Source organism: Salarias fasciatus, chromosome 7 (assembly GCF_902148845.1).
Source record: "Salarias fasciatus chromosome 7, fSalaFa1.1, whole genome shotgun sequence".
NCBI lineage: Eukaryota > Metazoa > Chordata > Actinopteri > Blenniiformes > Blenniidae > Salarias > Salarias fasciatus.
Window position 1 is genome coordinate 4,938,823 of NC_043751.1, and position 19,725 is coordinate 4,958,547.

Here is a 19,725-nt window from a genome sequence, read left to right on the forward strand (position 1 = left end):
TTTGACTGATATGCTTTGTGGCACAATATCTGTGTTAAACAATTCTGGGTATCTGTGACACAAATATACATTTGATGGAATACAGAACAATCATGAACGTATGAAGGTTGAAAAAAGACCACATGTAGTACATAGCATTTACAACCGTAACACTGATGTACAATGAAGAATCGCATCAGCGATGTATAAGTGTGCTCTTCAAGCCATACAAAATTTCGTCCAGAAAAAGACCTGGAATTAAACAAACACAAAAGAAAAAAAAAAAAAAAACAGACAGGAAACAGCGATGGGAAAAGCGTGATCTTCCCCCCAGGTTCCGACTGTGTTTTTGTTTCTTTTCCGATGCGTTTTCCCCCCACTAGAAATCCATAGGAATACGAACTGCTCATGACAAACGTAGCTTTCACCGAATGCCTCCGCAGGCCGTGTGGGAACCGCCAGTGCCCTGAGACACTGGCTGTGGTTTCACACTCCCTCTCGGATTTGAAAGTCAGGAACTGCCCTCCTGTTTGAGTCTGTCGGTCAGCCCAAAAACAAAACAAACAAAAAAAAAAAGAAAAAGAAAAACATATTACTCTATGTTAACAGACCAGGATCCACAGGTTTGTATGAGGGGAAAGAAAATGTCTTCTTTACCATTTGTCTTGTTTTTATGGTCCAAAATGAATAAATTCCACAGCTCTGTTAAATCATTTCATGTTGAACTTGCGCGGGGCGTCCACCGTGCTGCTGCTCATGCCAGCGTCCGATTTCCGTGGCACATACTCAATCTCAATGTTGTGCTTGGTGTTGCCTTTGCCTCTGCTCCAAAGGAACAGCAGTACCAGGCAGAACAGGACCACACCAAGGAACGAGATGAAGCCCATTGTGGTCGCAATGATCAGGGTCTTTATATCAAACGGGAAGGGGACATTGGCTCTTGTATCGTTAGCACCAGTTTCTGCTGGCTGGTTGGAAATGAAGGCAAAGGTCTTGTTGGGCTGGTGTGGCCAGTCAGGTGAGTAGCTGTGAATGTGGAGGTGAGCCAGAGATGTGTCGTTTCCACCCGCATTGCTCGCTATGCACACGTACGTGCCGTTGTCTTGAATCTGGGCGTAGCGCACCTCGAGGGTGCCGTCGGGTAACACAGAAAGCCTTCCGATCGTCTTCGTGGTGATGAACTTTTTCTGTGGGGACAGCCACATGATCACTGGAGCAGGATCTCCGTCTGCCTGGCAGGCAAAATGAACAATGGCCCCTTCGTCGACAAACTTCTGCTGGGGTTTGCGATCCCTAATCCGGGACTTGCGACACGTGAAGTAGTTTGGCTGCAGAACATCCGGGAAGTCCTTGAACTCTTTTCCTTGGACAAACTCAGGGGAGGCACAAGTGGGCTGCTGCCTGTTGAAGTTCAGTCTCCAGCGCCGGCGGAAAACCCACAGGAGTCGACAGTCGCAGGCCAGGGGGTTATCATACAGGGCCAGAGTTTCCAGGTTGCCGACGGAATGGAAAGCGGACTCCTCTAAAGTGCTGAGAGAGTTTCCGGACACGTTTAATATTTTCAGGTAGTTCAGACCACGAAAAGAGTGCGGCTCGATCATTGCCAGTCTGCCTCCGACTAGGTGGAACTCCTGCAGGCGCAGTAGATCGTGGAGCTTATTCCCTTCAATTGTATGAATCGGATTGTAGGAAAGGTTAAGAAAGCGAAGGTAAACCAAGTGTCGCAGGGCTACATACGGGATGGTGGTCAGGTTGGCATTCGCAATGGTTAAGGAGGTGAGGTTTAATCCATACAAGCAATTTGGGGTCATAGTATCCAAATATGGCCAATTGGCTATTTCCAAGACTTTCAGACGACTGAGCCGTTTAAAAGAGTAATCCCGAATGACGTTGATGTTGAGATGGCGGAGCCTGAGCGTGATCAAACTGTGGAGGTGGGTTAAGGCCTCTGTTGGCACAGAGGACAAGTTGCACTTCTCCAAGCTCAGGTGCTCAAGGCTACTTAGGCCGTGAAAAGCCCGGTGGGAGATGAAGACCAGGTCATTGTCGCCCACCTCCAAAGACCGCAGATTATACAAATCCTGGAACATGTAGTCCAACAGGATGACAATCTTGTTCTCACTTATGTCCAGCTGCGTGAGATTGCTCAGGCCCGTGAAGACCCCGAGCTGGATCAGCTTGAGCTTGTTGCTACGCAAACCCATTGTCCGCAAGCCGTAGAGGTTGTTAAACGCTCCAGGTTCAATGGTGGAGATCGTGTTTTCACTGAGATCCAGATGCTCAAGGTTGGGAAAGTTGGCAAACTCATCCGGGTTGATGGTTCTGATGCGGTTCTTGCTGAGGTCCAGCAGTTTGGTCTCGGCGGGGATGCCCTCGGGGACCGTCATGAGCTTCTTGCGGTGGCACATCACAGAACGCTCCTGAACATTGCACTCACAGCGGGAAGGACAGCCTGTGGTGGAGCCAGACAGCACGGTGCCCAGCATCAGGAGCAGAATGGGCTGCCAGCAAGCCACCAGGTAGCTGTGCCCAGTCGCTTCCCCGGCTGCCATCTTATCGGTTACCTGCGGAGACGCAAAGACACGGGGAACATTCTGTTAGAAAATTAAACATTAATGAACTCAACTTCACAGCAGTTCATTAAAAAAAAAAAATTAATAAAATAAACGTCACCCTTTATGAGTCATGGAGTGAGTTTAAAATTTATAAACATCCGCTGTTATACAGCAGAGAATAACAGTGTGTATGGGTTCATATCTTTAAGTAACTGGATGATTATCAAACATACCAGTCCCTGCTATACTGTGCAGATTCTCATTAAATGTAGAGAAAAAAACAAGAAACAAATCCAGGCAGTCTGTTCTGCTCGCAGTGAAAACTTCCTTCTGACCACAGTGTGTGTTTTGCGACGTTGTGGCACATGTTTTATTCCACAATCATTACCAGCACACTGAGCAGAGCCCAGGCGAACAGAGAGTGTGCATCCTGCTGCAGTATTCATGAAGTCACTAAAGATGAATGGAGGTTACGAGGGCGAAGGTGTGCGCTCACATAATTGAGAGCGTTTACAATTTTGAATTCTGCGTCTCGCACTTGCCTCCACTGAGCGTCTAAAAGGTATTTTAAATGCAGGGAGCTCCTGTAAACGCACAGCCTTCCAGGAGACCGATTTGTGAAAAATAGAAGCGGAAGCACCGATCTCGACAACAAAATCATTCTAGTAATCTACATACGTTGTGCTCTATAGCCTGTATTGTGTCTGCGCCGGAATGCCGAGCACCATTTTCACGGCACACCTTCGAGACAATCGATCAGTCAGCGCTATCGCCCCGGCGCGAAGTGACGGGACACACAGCATCGAATGAAATCGACAGCATTTTCCATTACGCTAAGTCACGCTGACTCACACACACACGTATGCTGAGCACATCTGTGGTTTTGTTCCTAGAAAGGCCTTTATAGACAAAATGCTATTGTCCTTCATTCCTCCTTAAAGATGAGGCGCTGTGCTGTACGAGTTAGAACAGCGGGGAAGGGGGGGGGGGGGGGGTATCAGGGGGATGCGATCAAAGATGGATGGCGGCACGTGTGATGTATGTGCTGTGGCTGACACTCGGCTCAAGCAATCTTTTAGGATAAAATATAGAGCGCACACCACCGGGGGGATTGGATACAGAGAGATGAATACAGGGTTTAAGAGCAAAAAAACAAACCGTTTTTAATTTCAATGCCATCTGCTCGTGTGACTCCATCTATTACAGCACCGGTGCCATTAACTATTGATTTCATCACAGCAAAATATGGAGGTAAATGCAAAGAAAAAAAAACAATAATGAGAGCAGGTACAGTGTGAATGTCATTAAGGGTGAAATATACAGACAGAAATTCTGATATATTACTTGCACAAGAGGCTTCGTATTCATAAATGAAGCGTTTAGTGATCACCTCGGACAGTCTCCCCATCTTTCAGGTGCAGGAGTCATTACAGTAATTCAGACACAGGATGAAATGTGCAAGAGGAAAGAAGAAAAAAACACTCAAACGAAACCCTTCACATCTAATTTGCACTCGTCTCTCGACGTGTCTCTGGGGGGACTCCTGTCTGCGTGTGATGGCAGTTGTCACAGCGCACTGAAATTTTGCCAGTGGTACGCAGTTTCATCTCCTGCTCTAAATTTGTCTTTAAAATCTTCTCTCAGTTTTTTTTTTTCCTTCTTAAATGGCCACGTGGCACACGTCTTCCTGATTCACAGACAGTCGGCGGGAAAAGATAATGCACCATCCGATGGACCATATCACATGTGACAGACGGAGAGCGCGGAGGGAAAAAAGGGGGGAATGAGAATCTGTGATATCCCGGTTGACAGTTAATTATAGGGGTGACATGTTACTACCATTGTGGTCAGCGCGGATAACTTTTTCCCACCAGTGAACCGAGTGGACATCAGACTCATCATGCGAGGGGTGTGAGAGGGCGGGGTGGGGCGGGGGCAGCGTGAGCCTGGGTGGGGGGGGGGCTTTATGGGCGAGATTTACTTGGCTCAATTTCATTTTATTCCCTGCGAGGTCAAAGTTCAGATTGGGGATTTTGCCGATACCATCTGTAATCAAGCGATGTCAAAACCGGCCGAGATGAGAGTGTGTGTGAGATCAGAGACCTGCAGCAGAGCCCGCTGCGCTCCGCGCTGCCTGCAGCCCATACTTAATCATTCTTATTGCTTAACCCACATTGATCAAGTCATTGCTGAGCCTTGAGAGATGGAGTGGTTGAGTGTGTGCGTGTGTGTGTGTGTGTGTGTGTTTGTGCAAAGTGTATCAGGTTGAGCCACCTAAGAGGAATCCAGCCTTTCACAGGGGGTTCGCCTTCATCTATCAGCCTTCATCATGTGGCCGTTCTATATTAGATATCAGTCAATGAAATGCTATTACGTCCAACTCAATTACCACTGACACTGAGACCTAACCAGGAAAATCATCAAATCATAATCCCTCGTTGCTAAAGCCTCACTGCAACATCAGCAAGTTATGCCGTGTTAACAATCCTCTCATCCTGCATCAGACATTTCATCCCGCTGAAACGCTAGAATACGGGAAATGCACGCAATAAGAGGTTTATTGTGACATGCATCCTTTAACGGATAAACACAAAATTCACACAAAACAGTAAGAGAAGGTAAAGCAAAGTGTTGTGGGGATTCTGAACTGATCATCCATGCTTGATTGATCCAAAATGCGTTACTTTTTTCAGTTGTCGTTCTACAATACATCCCATTTAGACATATTCATTCAATTTGCACAATCGTCAGAGTTTTGTGGGTCTGTCCAACACAGGGTTAAAAATCCCACAGCGCAACACTTTGGTTAATTACTCGATCATTTAATTAATTTCATCATCTGAGAAAGGTTTTATAGTCATTCCTTCAAAATGGCACACTCGCCTGGGAATTTATGGCATGCGACTTCAGCTGCAAACACGCCGGGAAAACATGGAAAGACAGGGACACATTAAGATGAAGAATGCCATCCACGGGTAAACATTTGCAGCCCTGTTTTGTTAATGATCTGCTGTTATCATTCCCTCACAGGCATGTCGTCTGAATGCGCTTCTTCATTCCAATCAGCTCTCCAGTAAGCTCCCAGAGAATTACATTAATTGAGGTGAAGAGAGAGAGGGGCTGGAGAGGGAGGGGGAGGCGCTTCTTAAAGAATGAATATGTTCCAGAAATGAGACGACGGTGCTCAATAAGCAAAGACCCACTGGTCCAAGACCAGTAATAACTGGATCAATGAATGGTGAGATTAATGCCTTTATGCTCGGTATCCGCCGGGATGCTGGAGATGTTGCATCGCATTAGCAGTGGATGGTGCCCTCCGCTTTTATTACAATGGAGCGGCATCAGAGGAGCCGGCTGGATGGGCAATCATAATTAAACAGACAGGTATGATTTTTACTGTCCCTGGGGGTTAACTGGTGGCCCATGCTGCACTGCTTCATGACCTGGCTGATAACATTAAAACGGGGTTATTGAGAGGTTTGTGGAGGAGGATCAATTTGGATTACACTCTTTAGAGTAAGTTGGTTGAATCAATGGAGAAAAAGAACGAGAATCAGATGATATTTTTTCTTAAACGCGTTTGTATAAGTTTTTTTTTTTTTTTTTTAAAGCAACTTTCGTAATTTGTAACTTTAACCTGAAAATCCCTGCTTCATATATTATTTATAATTTATGGTTAACAGAAAGGGCAGTTTTTTAAAAAGATACCTGAAATAAAGAAATTACAAATATTGTAACGAAACAGTAGTTTTGAGTATTTAAAATAACATTTTACACCATGCACTTAGCCCAGATGGTGAAATTTTCATCTGCATTTTTGTAGCCAATAAATGTTTAAATCTTATATACAATCCACTTCCTTTTTAAACAAATAATTATTAGAAAACATGATTATTAAATATTAGAGAAGGTTTAAGTTAGACCTTTCCTACTCCTTTTCAGACATGTTAAAATAGATATATGGTGATAAATAGATTCACTCGGTGATTAATAGTCAGATGTTTTGATCTGCATTTCTGTAGCTGGTAAATTTCTTCTCCACCAGGAAAAAAAATCCACTTCCTATAAGCATTTCTTTTTAAAAAGGAACTAAGTGAAATTATGTTTTAAAGGCTTTAATGTTCTTCTGAGACATGTTGATACAACAGTGCATTCATGTAATCAGAACTGAAGGCCGTCGATGGACAATTCAATGAAAAGTGATTGAAAAAGCAAATAATACTGAAGGTAGTTTTATTGGAAAGCACTTCTAGATTAAATTTAAGATGGGGTCATAATAATATTAAATGCCATTACTGGATCACTTTGTTCCCATTTAGTGAGTTTCATGCTCCTCAGTCTGGTCGGTTGCCTCACCCGACATGTTAACCACTCCCTTAAATCCCCTCCACGTGTCACCGTGAGCTTCTTCCCCACCAGGACAGTCAGCTGTGAGCAGGGGAGGGGCTGCGATAAGACTAAACTCATAACCCACTGCGTTCGTCTACCTGTCAGGACACGCCACTCCCCGAGCCGCGTTAAATACCACGCTTAAACACCGGTAAGCTTCTGGGAAATCCGTGAGATGATGCTGACGCTATCTTCAGCACAAAGTGTTAAAAGCCCTTTAAAGCCCCTTCCCCTGTAAACTGCTCAGTCAGCTTCCAGGTTAATCCTCGCTGCCCACACCCGGCAGAGCGACGCTGCCCACTGCGCGATCTGCATGGTTATCTTCCAACAATCTCATGTACGTGCACAACACCCTGATGTCATTCTGAGGAACATGTGGACATTTCATCATGTATGACTTCAATCAGTATCAAACAATACAGTCACATTGTGTTAAAATGTTCTGTTTTACACTGTTAAAGAACTGCTCTGTGCTCGTATGTTTCCAGTATCTAAGAAACGTCAGATTCAGCTACTAGGATTATGAATTTAATATCAGTTAAGCTGCTTCTTAAGATGATTACTGGATCATTTTCCCCAGTAAGTAGCATCTTCCAGTTTTAACACACGTGTGCGTTGACATCCACACTTTGGAGAGCTTCTAACCTCTGCCCCCCCCCCCGAGCAAGATCACTTTCTCGTAGCTATAGTGTTGCTGAGCTGAATTTCGAGAGAAAGGTTACCCCTCGTGTCATTGAGAAGCTAAGCTGCCTGCTGGGATTGTGGGCTGGATCCGGACCTGTGAAATGGCAGGGCTTAAATGTAAGCCGACGCCCGACAGATGGACAGCAAAGCCCTGATCCAGGCGAAGAAGCCGGCCGGTGCAACAAAGTGCAGAATTCCTACAGTGGCCGGCTGTTGTCCCTGACAGAACTGTGCTGAGAAATCTGTCGACACGTCTCTCCTGAACCTCACCTCCCCAAAGGGTCATGGTTGTTTCTGCACAGGTGTTCGTGGCTCTCACACAGCTGAGATCCTCTTTCCAGCATCGACCTCCATATGAACCATGGGAGAAGAAATCTTAAATACACTCCCCTCCTTACCCAAGATTTAATCAACCATTATTGACATAAATTAAGTTGAGGTAACAAAGCATCTTTTACTAAACATAGAAAACACTAAGGGCCATTTCACACTGGTTGTGTTACGGATCTGGAGTGGATGCGCAGTGGAACATCATGTCAGTACAAGCTATTGGCATTAGCCCCATTCAAAATAAACAGCTGGATTTCCACTGTATTTTTACTTGTGGCTTGACGTATCCTGCAGCTGCAACACAGTCGCAAGTGATCAGACAGCGGCTCTATTTTCTCCGCATACGGCAGCCACTGGATGAAAGACGACGGACCCGTAAAGCCAGGGACGGCCGGATGCTGGTCCTCCAAAATAAAAAAACCCCCCTTGCACTCCGCAGTGCATATTTATCTGGTGGGGGATGGCAAACCTTCACTGCAGAGATCCGGATTTGTTAGGATCTGATGGAAATACAACCATTTATTACAATGGGGGGGGCCATTTACATATCTATGGCTATGCTTTCAGCTCCTGCTTAGTGAAATTATTTTGCTCTGCGGATCCGATCAGGATCAGTAACGCAACCAGTGTAAAATGGCCCTGACACTGCTCTCAGCCACATTTTTCAGATGGACTCTCGATGTACTTTGATTGGCTGACGGAGAGAAACATACAGTATCAAACAAATTATCAATTACAAAAATATAATTAGCATGATAGAAAAAAACCCCTCAAACAGCCTAACAGCTGCGATTAGCAGAGTAGAAATGGTTGTGGTGGACCGTGGGCATACAGAGCTTCAGTCGTCACATTACAGTATTTTACCAGACGTTGACCAGTATCAACGTTATTGCAAACTGCTTTTTACACCCACCATAGATGATGTGACAGTAGTGAGGAAAGAGTGAGAAAATCGGACGTTCAGTCTTGACTCTAGAGGCAGGAATATGCATTACGTTTTCCTTGCGTTGGAGTTTTTCAATAATTCCAAGTTTTTGCCTCAAATCTGATGCTAACTGCATCCGTGACCCGAAGGTAAAACATCACATGTAGTGAACTGGGCACATCACTCTGACCTCCTAGAATATGTGATTCTCATAACGTCATGTATTAATAACTCATACATAAATAATTAACTGTTGGATCAAGTAAACAATCAGATGACTAAGCTAAGAGAATCAGCTCTCTTGAGATAAATGTGTTGTAGAAGCTGTCTTTTTTAATATTGTTATATTGCAATGTTATAGTTTCTGTTTTTTTCCAATAAGTGTAGAAAACTAAGCAAAAACAAGTTAATGATAAAGGCCAGAAATGATCAAGAAGCAGTGTTTTATTAGAGCCATGCTCATCCAGGCTCATAATTTGCTTTTCTTTTTTTTTTCGGTCCAGATGTGGTCTGGTGTTATGCGTGTTAGGAAGGGAGAGCGTATCCTCATATTGTGTTCCATCATTATTAAGCTAATTAGCCTCATCTACTCAGCATTGTACAGAGAACCACTTTTTCTTTTTTCTTTCTATAAGGAGAATGTGCTGTAAACGGGAGGCACCCTTCACAATGTCAGACTTTTCTGAAGCAGATCCAGGAGTCAGGAAGAGCTCAGATCAGCGAACGCTAATGAGAGCCTGCACTTTGAAAAGAAGAAGGAGACGGGTGCCAATGCTTGTGCTTGGCGGAATAACAAAACTTCAACATCATATTCCAAATCAAAGCCGTAGTAGATTATAGTTTTATTAATGCCAATTCTTTCTGTTTTTGGACAAAGAGTTCATTTTATAATTGAAAACTTCTCAGGGAAGCTACAGAAATGTGTGTGATACTGACAGAAACGAAACTACATTCCCCACTCAGCGTGCCGGTTTGAATACATCTGGCGTCTAATATTTTCCTCGTTTGCAGAGCCGTAATAGCATTCCACCTAAACTGAGTGTGGGCGGATTGGTCTCCAAGAAGAACTCATTAGCAATTTGGATGAGGGCTACGAAGCGTTTTGCACATTCACTGTTCATTTTCCTGAAAGACGAGTCAGTATTATATTATCACTTCGCTGTAATACAGCCAGCAGGACCAGGGAGAGACATGGACGCAGCGCTAAAAGCAACCAATTCATCCTCCGCTGACACAACCGTGGTCAAATTTCATCAAGATGCCTCTGAGGAGCAAGTGCTTTTCTTTCTTCTTCTTTTTTTTCAATTGAGAAATGTGAAACCAAAGTTTTCAATTCTAATGTGCTCCATCACAGTAAAACAGAAGTGGGTGCAGTAAATCACACCCTGGGGGCCAAAATGGGCTTGCTTGTCAAGTAATAAAAATCACAAAATATGGAGAGGAATATTTCAATAGCATTAACCGGAGATGCTCGCTTAGGCGTCAGGGATTGTGGTTCGAGTAGTGGACACTGAAAACAGAGCAGCAGTAACATCTACTGAACTTATTAACAAGTATCATCAGCATAGAAGCCACACGTTGGGCGGGAGTTTCTCAGAATACTCCCCAATGCTGCAACCAGAGGATGGCTTTGTGACAATTTGTTAGAAATTTGTGGAAAGTTTTTACATTAAACACTTAGAAAATGTAATCACAATGCTTTCACACTGAGGATAGAAGACGACTTGTTTTCCCTTCATATGAAACCTTTCTCCGACATGTCAGATCTCACTCCAGTGGCCGGGAGGGCTCGCCACAACGCTGGAGCCACAGCAGGAGAGAGTGAGCGGCGGTTCGGTCGAGTGCTGGTGGTGTTTTTGCTGCTGATGGACTGATGTCATGTTTTGGTGCAAATGTTTGACAGGAGGTTTGACAAGAACACACTTATGAACATTGTTTGTGTGTCGTAATTGACATGCCTGAGAGTTATCTGTCAAACTTCCCCATCAAAGCATTAACCAAACATGTCAAAACACCCCCTGCCTGAGTTTCAGTGTATTTATTATGCTGCCTTTCAGGCAGAACCTTTTGTTTCTATCCGTCCTGTTTCTATTTCCATAGGTTTGACCCTTTTAATCCCCAAATACAAATACATTGAAAAACATTGTTATTCCATCTCCCTAAATTAGTCATAGTCTAAAGAGAAGTAGGAACTGAATACCCAATGCGCTTAAGAATAATCCGTTTAATCCATCGGACATACAAATGTACTGCATCTGTGCAGAGAGTGAACAGATAAATATGTGATGTATTTATTATAGAAAGTGGTGGACACGTGGGGCGTTGAGGAGCAGAACGCACACACACACACACACACACACACAGATGTTATGACATCTCTCCTGTTGACAGGGAATCTAAAACCTCCGTCGAGGGGAAGCGTGCGGTCAGACCTGGACTCCCAACATTCAGTGCTCCAGAGGGGAAAAAACAGAGCATGACAATACATCTGCAAAAAGCAATAAGTGTTGAAGGTCACGGGGCTTCATATCTGTTCAGTTTTCTTGATTTTTCAAGTCAGATGAGTTTTTTAAAGTGTGGGCAGAACCTGGAATGCTCTAATTTGTTTGGCTTGGAAGACTGAGACGTCAGAACTAACAAGGCCCCGAGAGGAGGTTTTACTGAAACTCTGTTTCTCGGAGGTAGCCTAAGACTACTTTGTTTTGTTTTTGTTTTTTTTTTCAGCTGTCACTTGTTTTTAGGACTTTCCACATCATAACCTTTGAAGAAAAATGCTGCAGCTGTTTTGCAATTGTTGTTCGATCTGTTTTGCCAATTTTAATCAAAGAATGAAGAGACTGATCATTCTGTTAACCTGTGAGCAAACTGTGTGCACACACATATTTACTCTTGTTGTTTTGAGTTTCAGCTTGTTCCTCTTTGGAGGATGATGATCTACATCAGTAATTACCAGTTGGGAGGGGAAAAGATTCATGTGGGGTTCTGAAACTGTGTTTTTTTTTTCCATATCTTTTCAATAGATGAGTCAGGTATTGAATTCCCTTAGGTCACAAAACTATTGAGTTTAAGTGTTTATCCTAATGGCATGGTATTTATTTAAGAGTATATTTAATCTTTTCTTGCAAAAAAAAAAAATACCAGACCACCAAACAGGGAAACACAGCCCTACACCAGTTTTACGCCGGACGCCCTCGTTGACACGACTTCCATCCATCTGAGCATTAAAAACAAAACTCAGCTCATCAAGCTTTCCTAACGAGTTTATTGAAGTAGAACATGAATGGTTTGTGCTCAATTTAAAGCTCAGTGTTGCATTTCCTTCCACACAAAACAGCCCCAGAGGCAACTTTAAACACCGAAAATACCCCCACTCTTTAATTTTGTTTCATTGCTACAGAACGAAAAGATCCTCTCATATATTTTAGGAACAATTCGGATTAGTGTGAAGTAAAACTGTGCCACTCGCTGCTGTTTCATCCAAACTTAGGAAAGCATTTCAAGCCTTCTCAGGCTTGAAGCTTCTGCTCAGGAAGAAAAGACCGACGTCTCGCTATTATTATTGTAATGAATTCACAGGCTATTGTGTGTGTGGGGGGAAGCAAAAGAGCTTAGGCAAATAAACAGGTTACTCCATCTCTCCTTTGATGAGCAGCCATGAAAATATTTACTTATGTAATCATCCATTTCTGCAGCTCACTTTGCACAATTCTGAATCCAGCATTGGAAAGAAAACACAAGAGAGAGTCAAACGTACGCTGCCCCTGAAGTATGATCGCTCGGAAGTGCCTTGCAAAAGTTAATAAACACTACAAAATAAATGAACCTGAACCGGACTCAGCTCGGTGGTGATCTGATGCTGTTTCCCGTATGAATCTAGTGAAAATCAAATGTCGCACTCAGAAAACACGGATCCTCAACTCTATCACGCATCCTGGCCAGCATCCACATTCATCCGAATAATCTACATGTTTTTTTGTTGTTAGAATTGGAATTAATCATTCATGAGCGAAGCTTGGACATGATGTGGCCGTATCGAGCCTTCTTCTATTGCATATTTAAACTTTTTGCTGTTGGATTTCATTTAGAATTACCAGTACTTATGCAAATCAAGAAACTCGTGGGTGCCTCTTTAAAAGGTACTGAAATGGCCAAAATTCAAACATACAAATTAATTTGCAGGTGAAGGGGGAATAAATGAACATTTTCTAGGGGGAAGTCGGTGAACAAATTGTTCATTTTATGAGGAAATTATTTTTTCCTTTTGGATGCAATGATGGAATTTGGCAATCACCCTTAGTGTGTGTATCTGTGAGTGAGTGTGTGTGTGGACAAAAAAAATTCCTATTAGTACATTTTCACGGTTTAGGAATAATACATATTTAAAGAAGAGACTAAGGTTAGAATTCTAGTGAAGGTTCAGGTTGGGTCTTGAGCGTCGCTTCAGGAGGAAACGAATCGAAGTCAGTTGGCATGAAAACACAAAGTGTGTTTACACAGATCTACAGACATCCCCATGGACAGACAGTGAAGTTGGATTGCAATTGCACACGAGGTAGAAGAACTGTCCACTGTGGTCCCGGTGTGTCTTTACGTGTTCGCAGCATTTCTACTCCCCTTTAAGAGTCTAGAGGGAGGACAGAAAGTTCTCTGCTCCCTGATTGGACAGTTCAATTTGTCACTATCCAAATGTGACAAAGTTCACAAGCGCAACTTCGGAGACTTGCACGCAGTTTTAATGCTACGCATCTCAAAACAGGATGTTTGCGAAAGAACGTCGGTTTCTTTTCACAAATGCAAATCAGTTTTACAGTCATGCAGATCTTTTTCTACATATTCACAAAGATGAATTTTTTTGTGCAGATTTTTTTACTGCATGGTAAAACTTGATTTACAAACACAAACTCTGAAATAATGTGCAAACATTCATGGACAGATGCAAAAAATTGATGGCATTATATTGAGCCCACAGGGGCAGAGTGTTTTCAAAAAGTTCCACCTTGGGGAGTAATTTTCAAAAAGTTGTTTTCACTGGCACGGAACACTGTTGTCTTATAAACAGACATCACAAGAGATGAAGGCCAAAAACAAAGTGTGTGTGTGTGTGTGTGTGTGTGTGTGTGTGTGTGCGTGTGTGTGTGTGTGTGTGTGTGTGTAGGGTAATTTGTTTTTGAATGAGCCCTCATGCCACCTTTCCAAAAACCCACTGCATCAACGCCTCCGCATACGTCTGTGGGACGTAACTCTAACAGCAGTGAACGCTCCACGAGCCGCGCCGACTCCTCAATTAAAGGAGTCAACATGGAAACACGCCTGCGTTTCCTAATGAATAATTTAGGCTATATCTTATCAGCTGCTCGGAAGCAGTGATGGGCGCAGCGCGGAGAGGCCCAGGGCCATATTGACTTTAATTGTGACTGGCATCTAAAGGCTTTCCTCCCAGCGGAGGTGGCGGCGAAAAAAAAAAAAAAGAAAAAAAAAAAAAGAAAAATTCCCCTTTGCTGAGCTGGGCGCGCGGCTCACTGTGAGGCCTTTTCGTGGGAAATGAGCTGTAATTAGCTGATCGAGAGTCGACCCTGATGCAGAAAATGTCGAACCAATGCGCCGGGATCAGGCGTCGGAGGAGCAGCGCCGTTGAATACCAGATCAGAGAAAGGCAACATTCCTGCTCAGACACAGTGAGGGTTGTTTACAGGTATATATGTAAAAGTATATATTGACAGCAAGTAATTACAAAACAATGTTTGTCAGGTTGAAAAGGACGCAGTTAATGATAGAGTACCACCTGCTTCCTGAGAGTGCTTGTAGGAGGACGGAAATACAGCAAAACCATTAAACCAACAGAAATGTATATTTTTACGAAGGGACTGAGACCAGAACCGGCTTTGATTAAAATGGAATCGGCACATGCTGGCTGATGGATGGGGCGGCGCACACAGGAAATGCCAATAGTATGCTAATGCTCGCTCATGGCTGACTCGATGGTTACAGTCTGTCCACCAGACCGAGCTGGAATGTCTGGCTGATTGCAAAACGTGCAGGTTAATATAAATACCACACATTACAACTAATCAATTTGTTGTTGCTTCACTAATTGCTCAATTCTTTAATAATATAACTGTGCTTATGCCAGAAACATCTCTAATCTACTTTCATTTGACTTGTGTTTGGGAGATTTTCTGCCCTCTCGTGGTAGAGAATCACTAAATACAGCTTTATTCAGAATCGTAAAACATAATCAGCTTGTCATCTTGTTATTGCTGAATTGTTGTCCATCATGTCAGTCCGTTCTGTGAGTAAACTTAAAAAACACACACATTTAATGTAATTAACTGATGTGAGAGTTTTATAGCAATGCTACATATCTAACATCTATCATCAGTCAGGTTTTAATTGTATTTGAAACTTTTTTTTCTTTTTGCTTAATATTGATTTTTATATAAATATTTAAAACACAGACAACAGAATTCTCGTTTATCCCTTTGGGCCACACAAGCAGACTTGGGATCAGCAGTTCACAGGTTAAAATCCCACAGTGGGCCACCACTGCGGTTCCAAGACCCTTGACCTCCATCAGCTCCCAGGATGCCGCAGTGTGGCTCCCCACCATATGTTATAAATAGAATAATGGTGACTGTAGAAAGAAGAATTCCCTCAAGGGGATTAATACAACATGATTAGTTTTTTTAGTGTTACCAGGCATTCATTTGATGTTTGAGGAAATCAATATTTAAGAAAATCTTGAACATAAACTGGAAGAAAATGCAAAAGTCCATACCGAATCGCCAAAGATCTGGCTGTGAAATGACTGCCTTTAGAAAAAAACATCAGAAGAACGTTCTCATTGCTCTGGATGTTCGAGAAGTGGACTTAGGATGAAAATCCTCGGCCCAGTCTGCCTCGTCCATCTGGAGGTTCGTCAAAACGCAAGTCATTTTCCTCTTAATCTTTGTTCAGCTGACGCCGGCGGTATCACGACTTCTTTTTCAAACTTCCCTCATGAATAGGAAAGTACATGTTTAATATCAAACACAAGGATGTCTGTCAATGCAGTCGTGCTCTAAAACAGCCGCTCCTTTTCAGACCAGAAGTCAGATCAAAGCAGCGATCTGCCTCCCAAGGCTTTCCTCCCACTTCCACAAGTATCATTTCACATCTCCCCACTGTACACACGATCAGCGCCGACTCAAAGAGGCAAAAGTAGCAGTGGAACAACTTCCTGGCCTTCACCCTGGGGTCGTTTTTCTCATTTGTTTTGAAATAGTACGGTGCTTCTCTGTTGGGCGACCAAGGAGGTGAATCCACTCGGGGACAGGAAGGACGATGTGACAGGGAATCGGACTGGTGTAACCACACCTTCAGTACGGTGATGAAGTACAAGGTTTTACTCTACAAGCAACGCAATAAGGGAGAAAAATAAGGTATTTGATTTTTTTTTTTTTTTTGTCTTTACCCTCACATAGTCCTTGATTTATGGGTCTCAGATGTACACCCTCTCGTATAAACTGCCTGCGCAAAGTCACTTCGGTTTACTCATTTAGGATTTATCTCTTCCAATGGCGAGGGCTCAGACAAAAACACTGCCTCGCGAGTGCTTTATCAAAAAGCAGAGGTGCATTATGGGAACTGCACGAGTCAGCCAAAGCTCTCAGACAGATTGGGTTTATGCGCCACAACAAAACAAAAGATGACCCTCTGAGTATCCTCTCTCCTTCCCCAAAGTGAGAAAAAGTCAAAAGGTAGATTTAACCTGGCCGACGCTAAGCGAAGGGTCTGCGGTGTATCTCCGAGGTCTTCCCCGTTCGGAAGGGCAGAGACACGGCGGCTGTTGCTTTAATGAGTGCTGACCCACACTCTCATCTGTTGACTCTCAGTGCTAAAATATAATGAGAGCCGACCCAAAACAACAAGGCATTGGAAATTCATAAAGCAGCCGCAGCAGCAGCAGCAAACAGTGACTCAGAATCCAACCACAATATATTTCCTGCTTGTTTTTGCAAACCAAACTTGATATGCAAACTGACGGTGAATAAACCCTCCAAAGGGCTAAGGTCTGGACACTCATGAAAACTTTCTCTGACAAGGTCATCGGCTGTTGGTGGCCTACAGTACGACGTCAATAAAACATATTAATGCCATTTTATACTTCCTGCCTTGCTCAGATGTCAGTTTCTTTTCTGATGACTAATTGTTTTTACACTACTTGAACAGGACTGTGGAGGCACAGTTTGTGTGTCACTGGGACTCTTAGAGCTTTGTGGACTGGAGGATTATACTCCTGGTCAGAACACTAACAGGTTGAAGGGTAGAGACCAGACCAGGTCCTCCAGGTTTGGGAGTTGGCGATGGGCTAAATACTCATATACTACAAAAGCCCAATCTAGCATCGTCAACCGACTGTGGGGAAGCAGAGGTACAACATGTCAATAACTAAAAGTGTGTGTGTGTAGATCAGGCAGTGTAACGTAGCCACACTTGTCTTTGAAAGAGCTCATCCAGTGTGTCGCAAGAAACAATTGTTCCGATATAATTATATATTCCAAACCAGGGTTCTCTCACTAATCACCACCGTGGTGAATAATGCATAATGAAGTAATGCGTTACTATAGCAGCATTTCAATTGAATGTAATGAGTTGTATCAATTACTATAATGAATGTAAAAATGCAATTACTGAAGTTTCTGTAGTTGATGAAAACAGCTGGAGAGCTGCTACCTCCGGAGCATGAGCCGAAGCTCTGATTTTAATTGTTACTATTTCCCTGAACTCCTCTTTATGTGAGAAGTACCTCATTATCTCTTTACCAGCTCGATCCCCCTCACTGTGAAAACCATTACCGTCAGTTTGTCTTCATTCTGGTTTAAATTATGCATTAGTGGTCATATATAAAGGTTAACTTCTTTCTTTAACAGCTGTTTGCTGCCTCTCTGTATGTGGTAATTTATTTGCACTGTTTTATTACTTTTTCTGCTCGCTGTCATAATTTAATAAATTCCATTCAAGAATCACTAACATGGATATTATAGAGCGTCTTCCTTTTAGTAAGTGATGAAATAATGATAGTAAGAGAGCACTAGCCCAGGAAAATGATTGTAAAGCTGGTAATTAAACTAGTATAGTGTAAAGTTTAAATTAACACTGCACTGTTCAAATTATTTAAAGCTGAGTAACAAATATCGATAAAATAATACTTTAATCAAATGTTGTACTGAAACCAATAAACAATTCATATTATGTGCCTTTGCATCTTGGTGAAAAAAGGAGAAATAAATCTGTAAAAACTACATGGAGTCCATTAAATTTGAAGTTTGCACAAACTTTTAGAATACCTTATTTTTTTTCCGAACCAGTATCAATAAATCCTGAGACTTCTACATTCAGCACACACGATTGATATTTGTCTGCTCATGCTAAGCATAATTTACCCAGAAAAACCAAAGCTTGTCAATACTACTGCCTTTTTTGATCGGTTTCCCCCAGTTTACACAGACGTAAGCAGGCCAGGCTAACCCCACCATGGCTCCGGAGTCGAGATAGGCGAGCTTAATCCATGTCCTCTGAGAGATTGCCCAGAAAGATGAAGCCTTAATTAGCCAGATAAAACCCCACATAATGACGCTATTGATACAGGCGGGGAAATGAGGTCTAAGAAGAAGAAAAAAAAAAAGGAGTGGCGGGGGGGGGGGAACTAAAAACAAAGACTATATCGTATGCAAGATGGCGAGATGAGCTTGTGAGACAGTAAGTGAAAGTAACGGCAGTGGACAAAAAAGAAAAAAAAATTAAAAAATACAGGGGGACTTTCACTCTCGGTCTCAACTCCAGCAGGGCAGCATTGTCTCATCTCTCCCAGCAATCCACCTGCTCCAAATTCTCTCATAAGAAGCTTAGAGAAAAATGCTGACCTTCATATAATCAAAGATTATGTGGAGGAAAACAACAAACAGTTTTGGAGTGCTTAAGCAATAGCACTCATGGGAGGTTCAAGCAATTAAAGGCAAAATTACTTGTCTAAGCTGTCCTTGTATCCTCCCGTTCTCTGTCTTTGGTTCCCTGTAGCAGGAGAGGAGGTCATGAAGATAGTGAAGAGAAGAGAATCAAATCTCCACAGCTCTTTGCTAATCCTGGGGGTGCTGGAGGGAGCAGAATCGCACTTTTAGAAAGACAATCTAGGTATTTCACATGCTACACGTGGATCAATGACAAGGTGACCCTGTATAGTAATAGCAGATGGCTTTAGGGTTGGCGAAGACGCTGCAAATCCCTTGTCAACACTTGTGCACCCCTTAGAAGATGCTACAGAAAAATGCATTAGAACCAATTCCTTTTCGGTGCTTTTTATTTTTTAACAAATCTGCTTTAAAAAAAAAAAAATCAAAGTGTCCCCAGCTCAGTATGCACGGATTAATATCTCTTGAATGCTTGGAAGAAGAAGAAAAAAAAAACTCATTAGATTCTGAGTGCAACTCATATCATCAAAGCAGATAGAGTCAATCTGCAGAGGCAGGAAGTGAGAGCCGTTCTGCCACTCAGGCCTTAATTAATGAGAATGACTGTCTTTTGCCTTTGTTTCCCCCCACAGAGAGCAGCCTTTGTTGAAGTGTGCTGACAGGCTCAAGATACGATTATGGACATGTGCTATTTTTAAGAATTTAGTCTTCATCTTGTCATGTTATCCGTGTTGTCATGGAACTTATATGACATTTACAGAGGAGATGCAAACCTTTTCCTTTTCCTCATCCATTCTTAAAAACTTTCACTTGTTCGGTTTGGATCCATGAATGCTTTGTTATTCATAACATTAGCCTGAGGTTGAGGGAACAGGAGCGGTGGAGGTATGCTCCTACCTGTGAGCTATGAAATTAC

The 19,725-nt window shown here is 42.8% G+C and overlaps 1 protein-coding gene across 1 annotated transcript in view; it reads right to left on the minus strand.

Moving 5' to 3' along the window:
• Window positions 1-352: 352 nt before the first annotated feature.
• Window positions 353-19,725, minus strand: part of LOC115392108 (leucine-rich repeat and immunoglobulin-like domain-containing nogo receptor-interacting protein 1) — a 28,642-nt gene continuing 9,269 nt past the window's right edge. The window contains exon 2 of the mRNA XM_030096636.1: window positions 353-2,543. Coding sequence (XP_029952496.1) covers window positions 690-2,531 — 1,842 coding nt within the window. The 5' untranslated portion in view covers window positions 2,532-2,543 and the 3' untranslated portion in view covers window positions 353-689. The remainder of the gene's footprint in view (window positions 2,544-19,725) is intronic.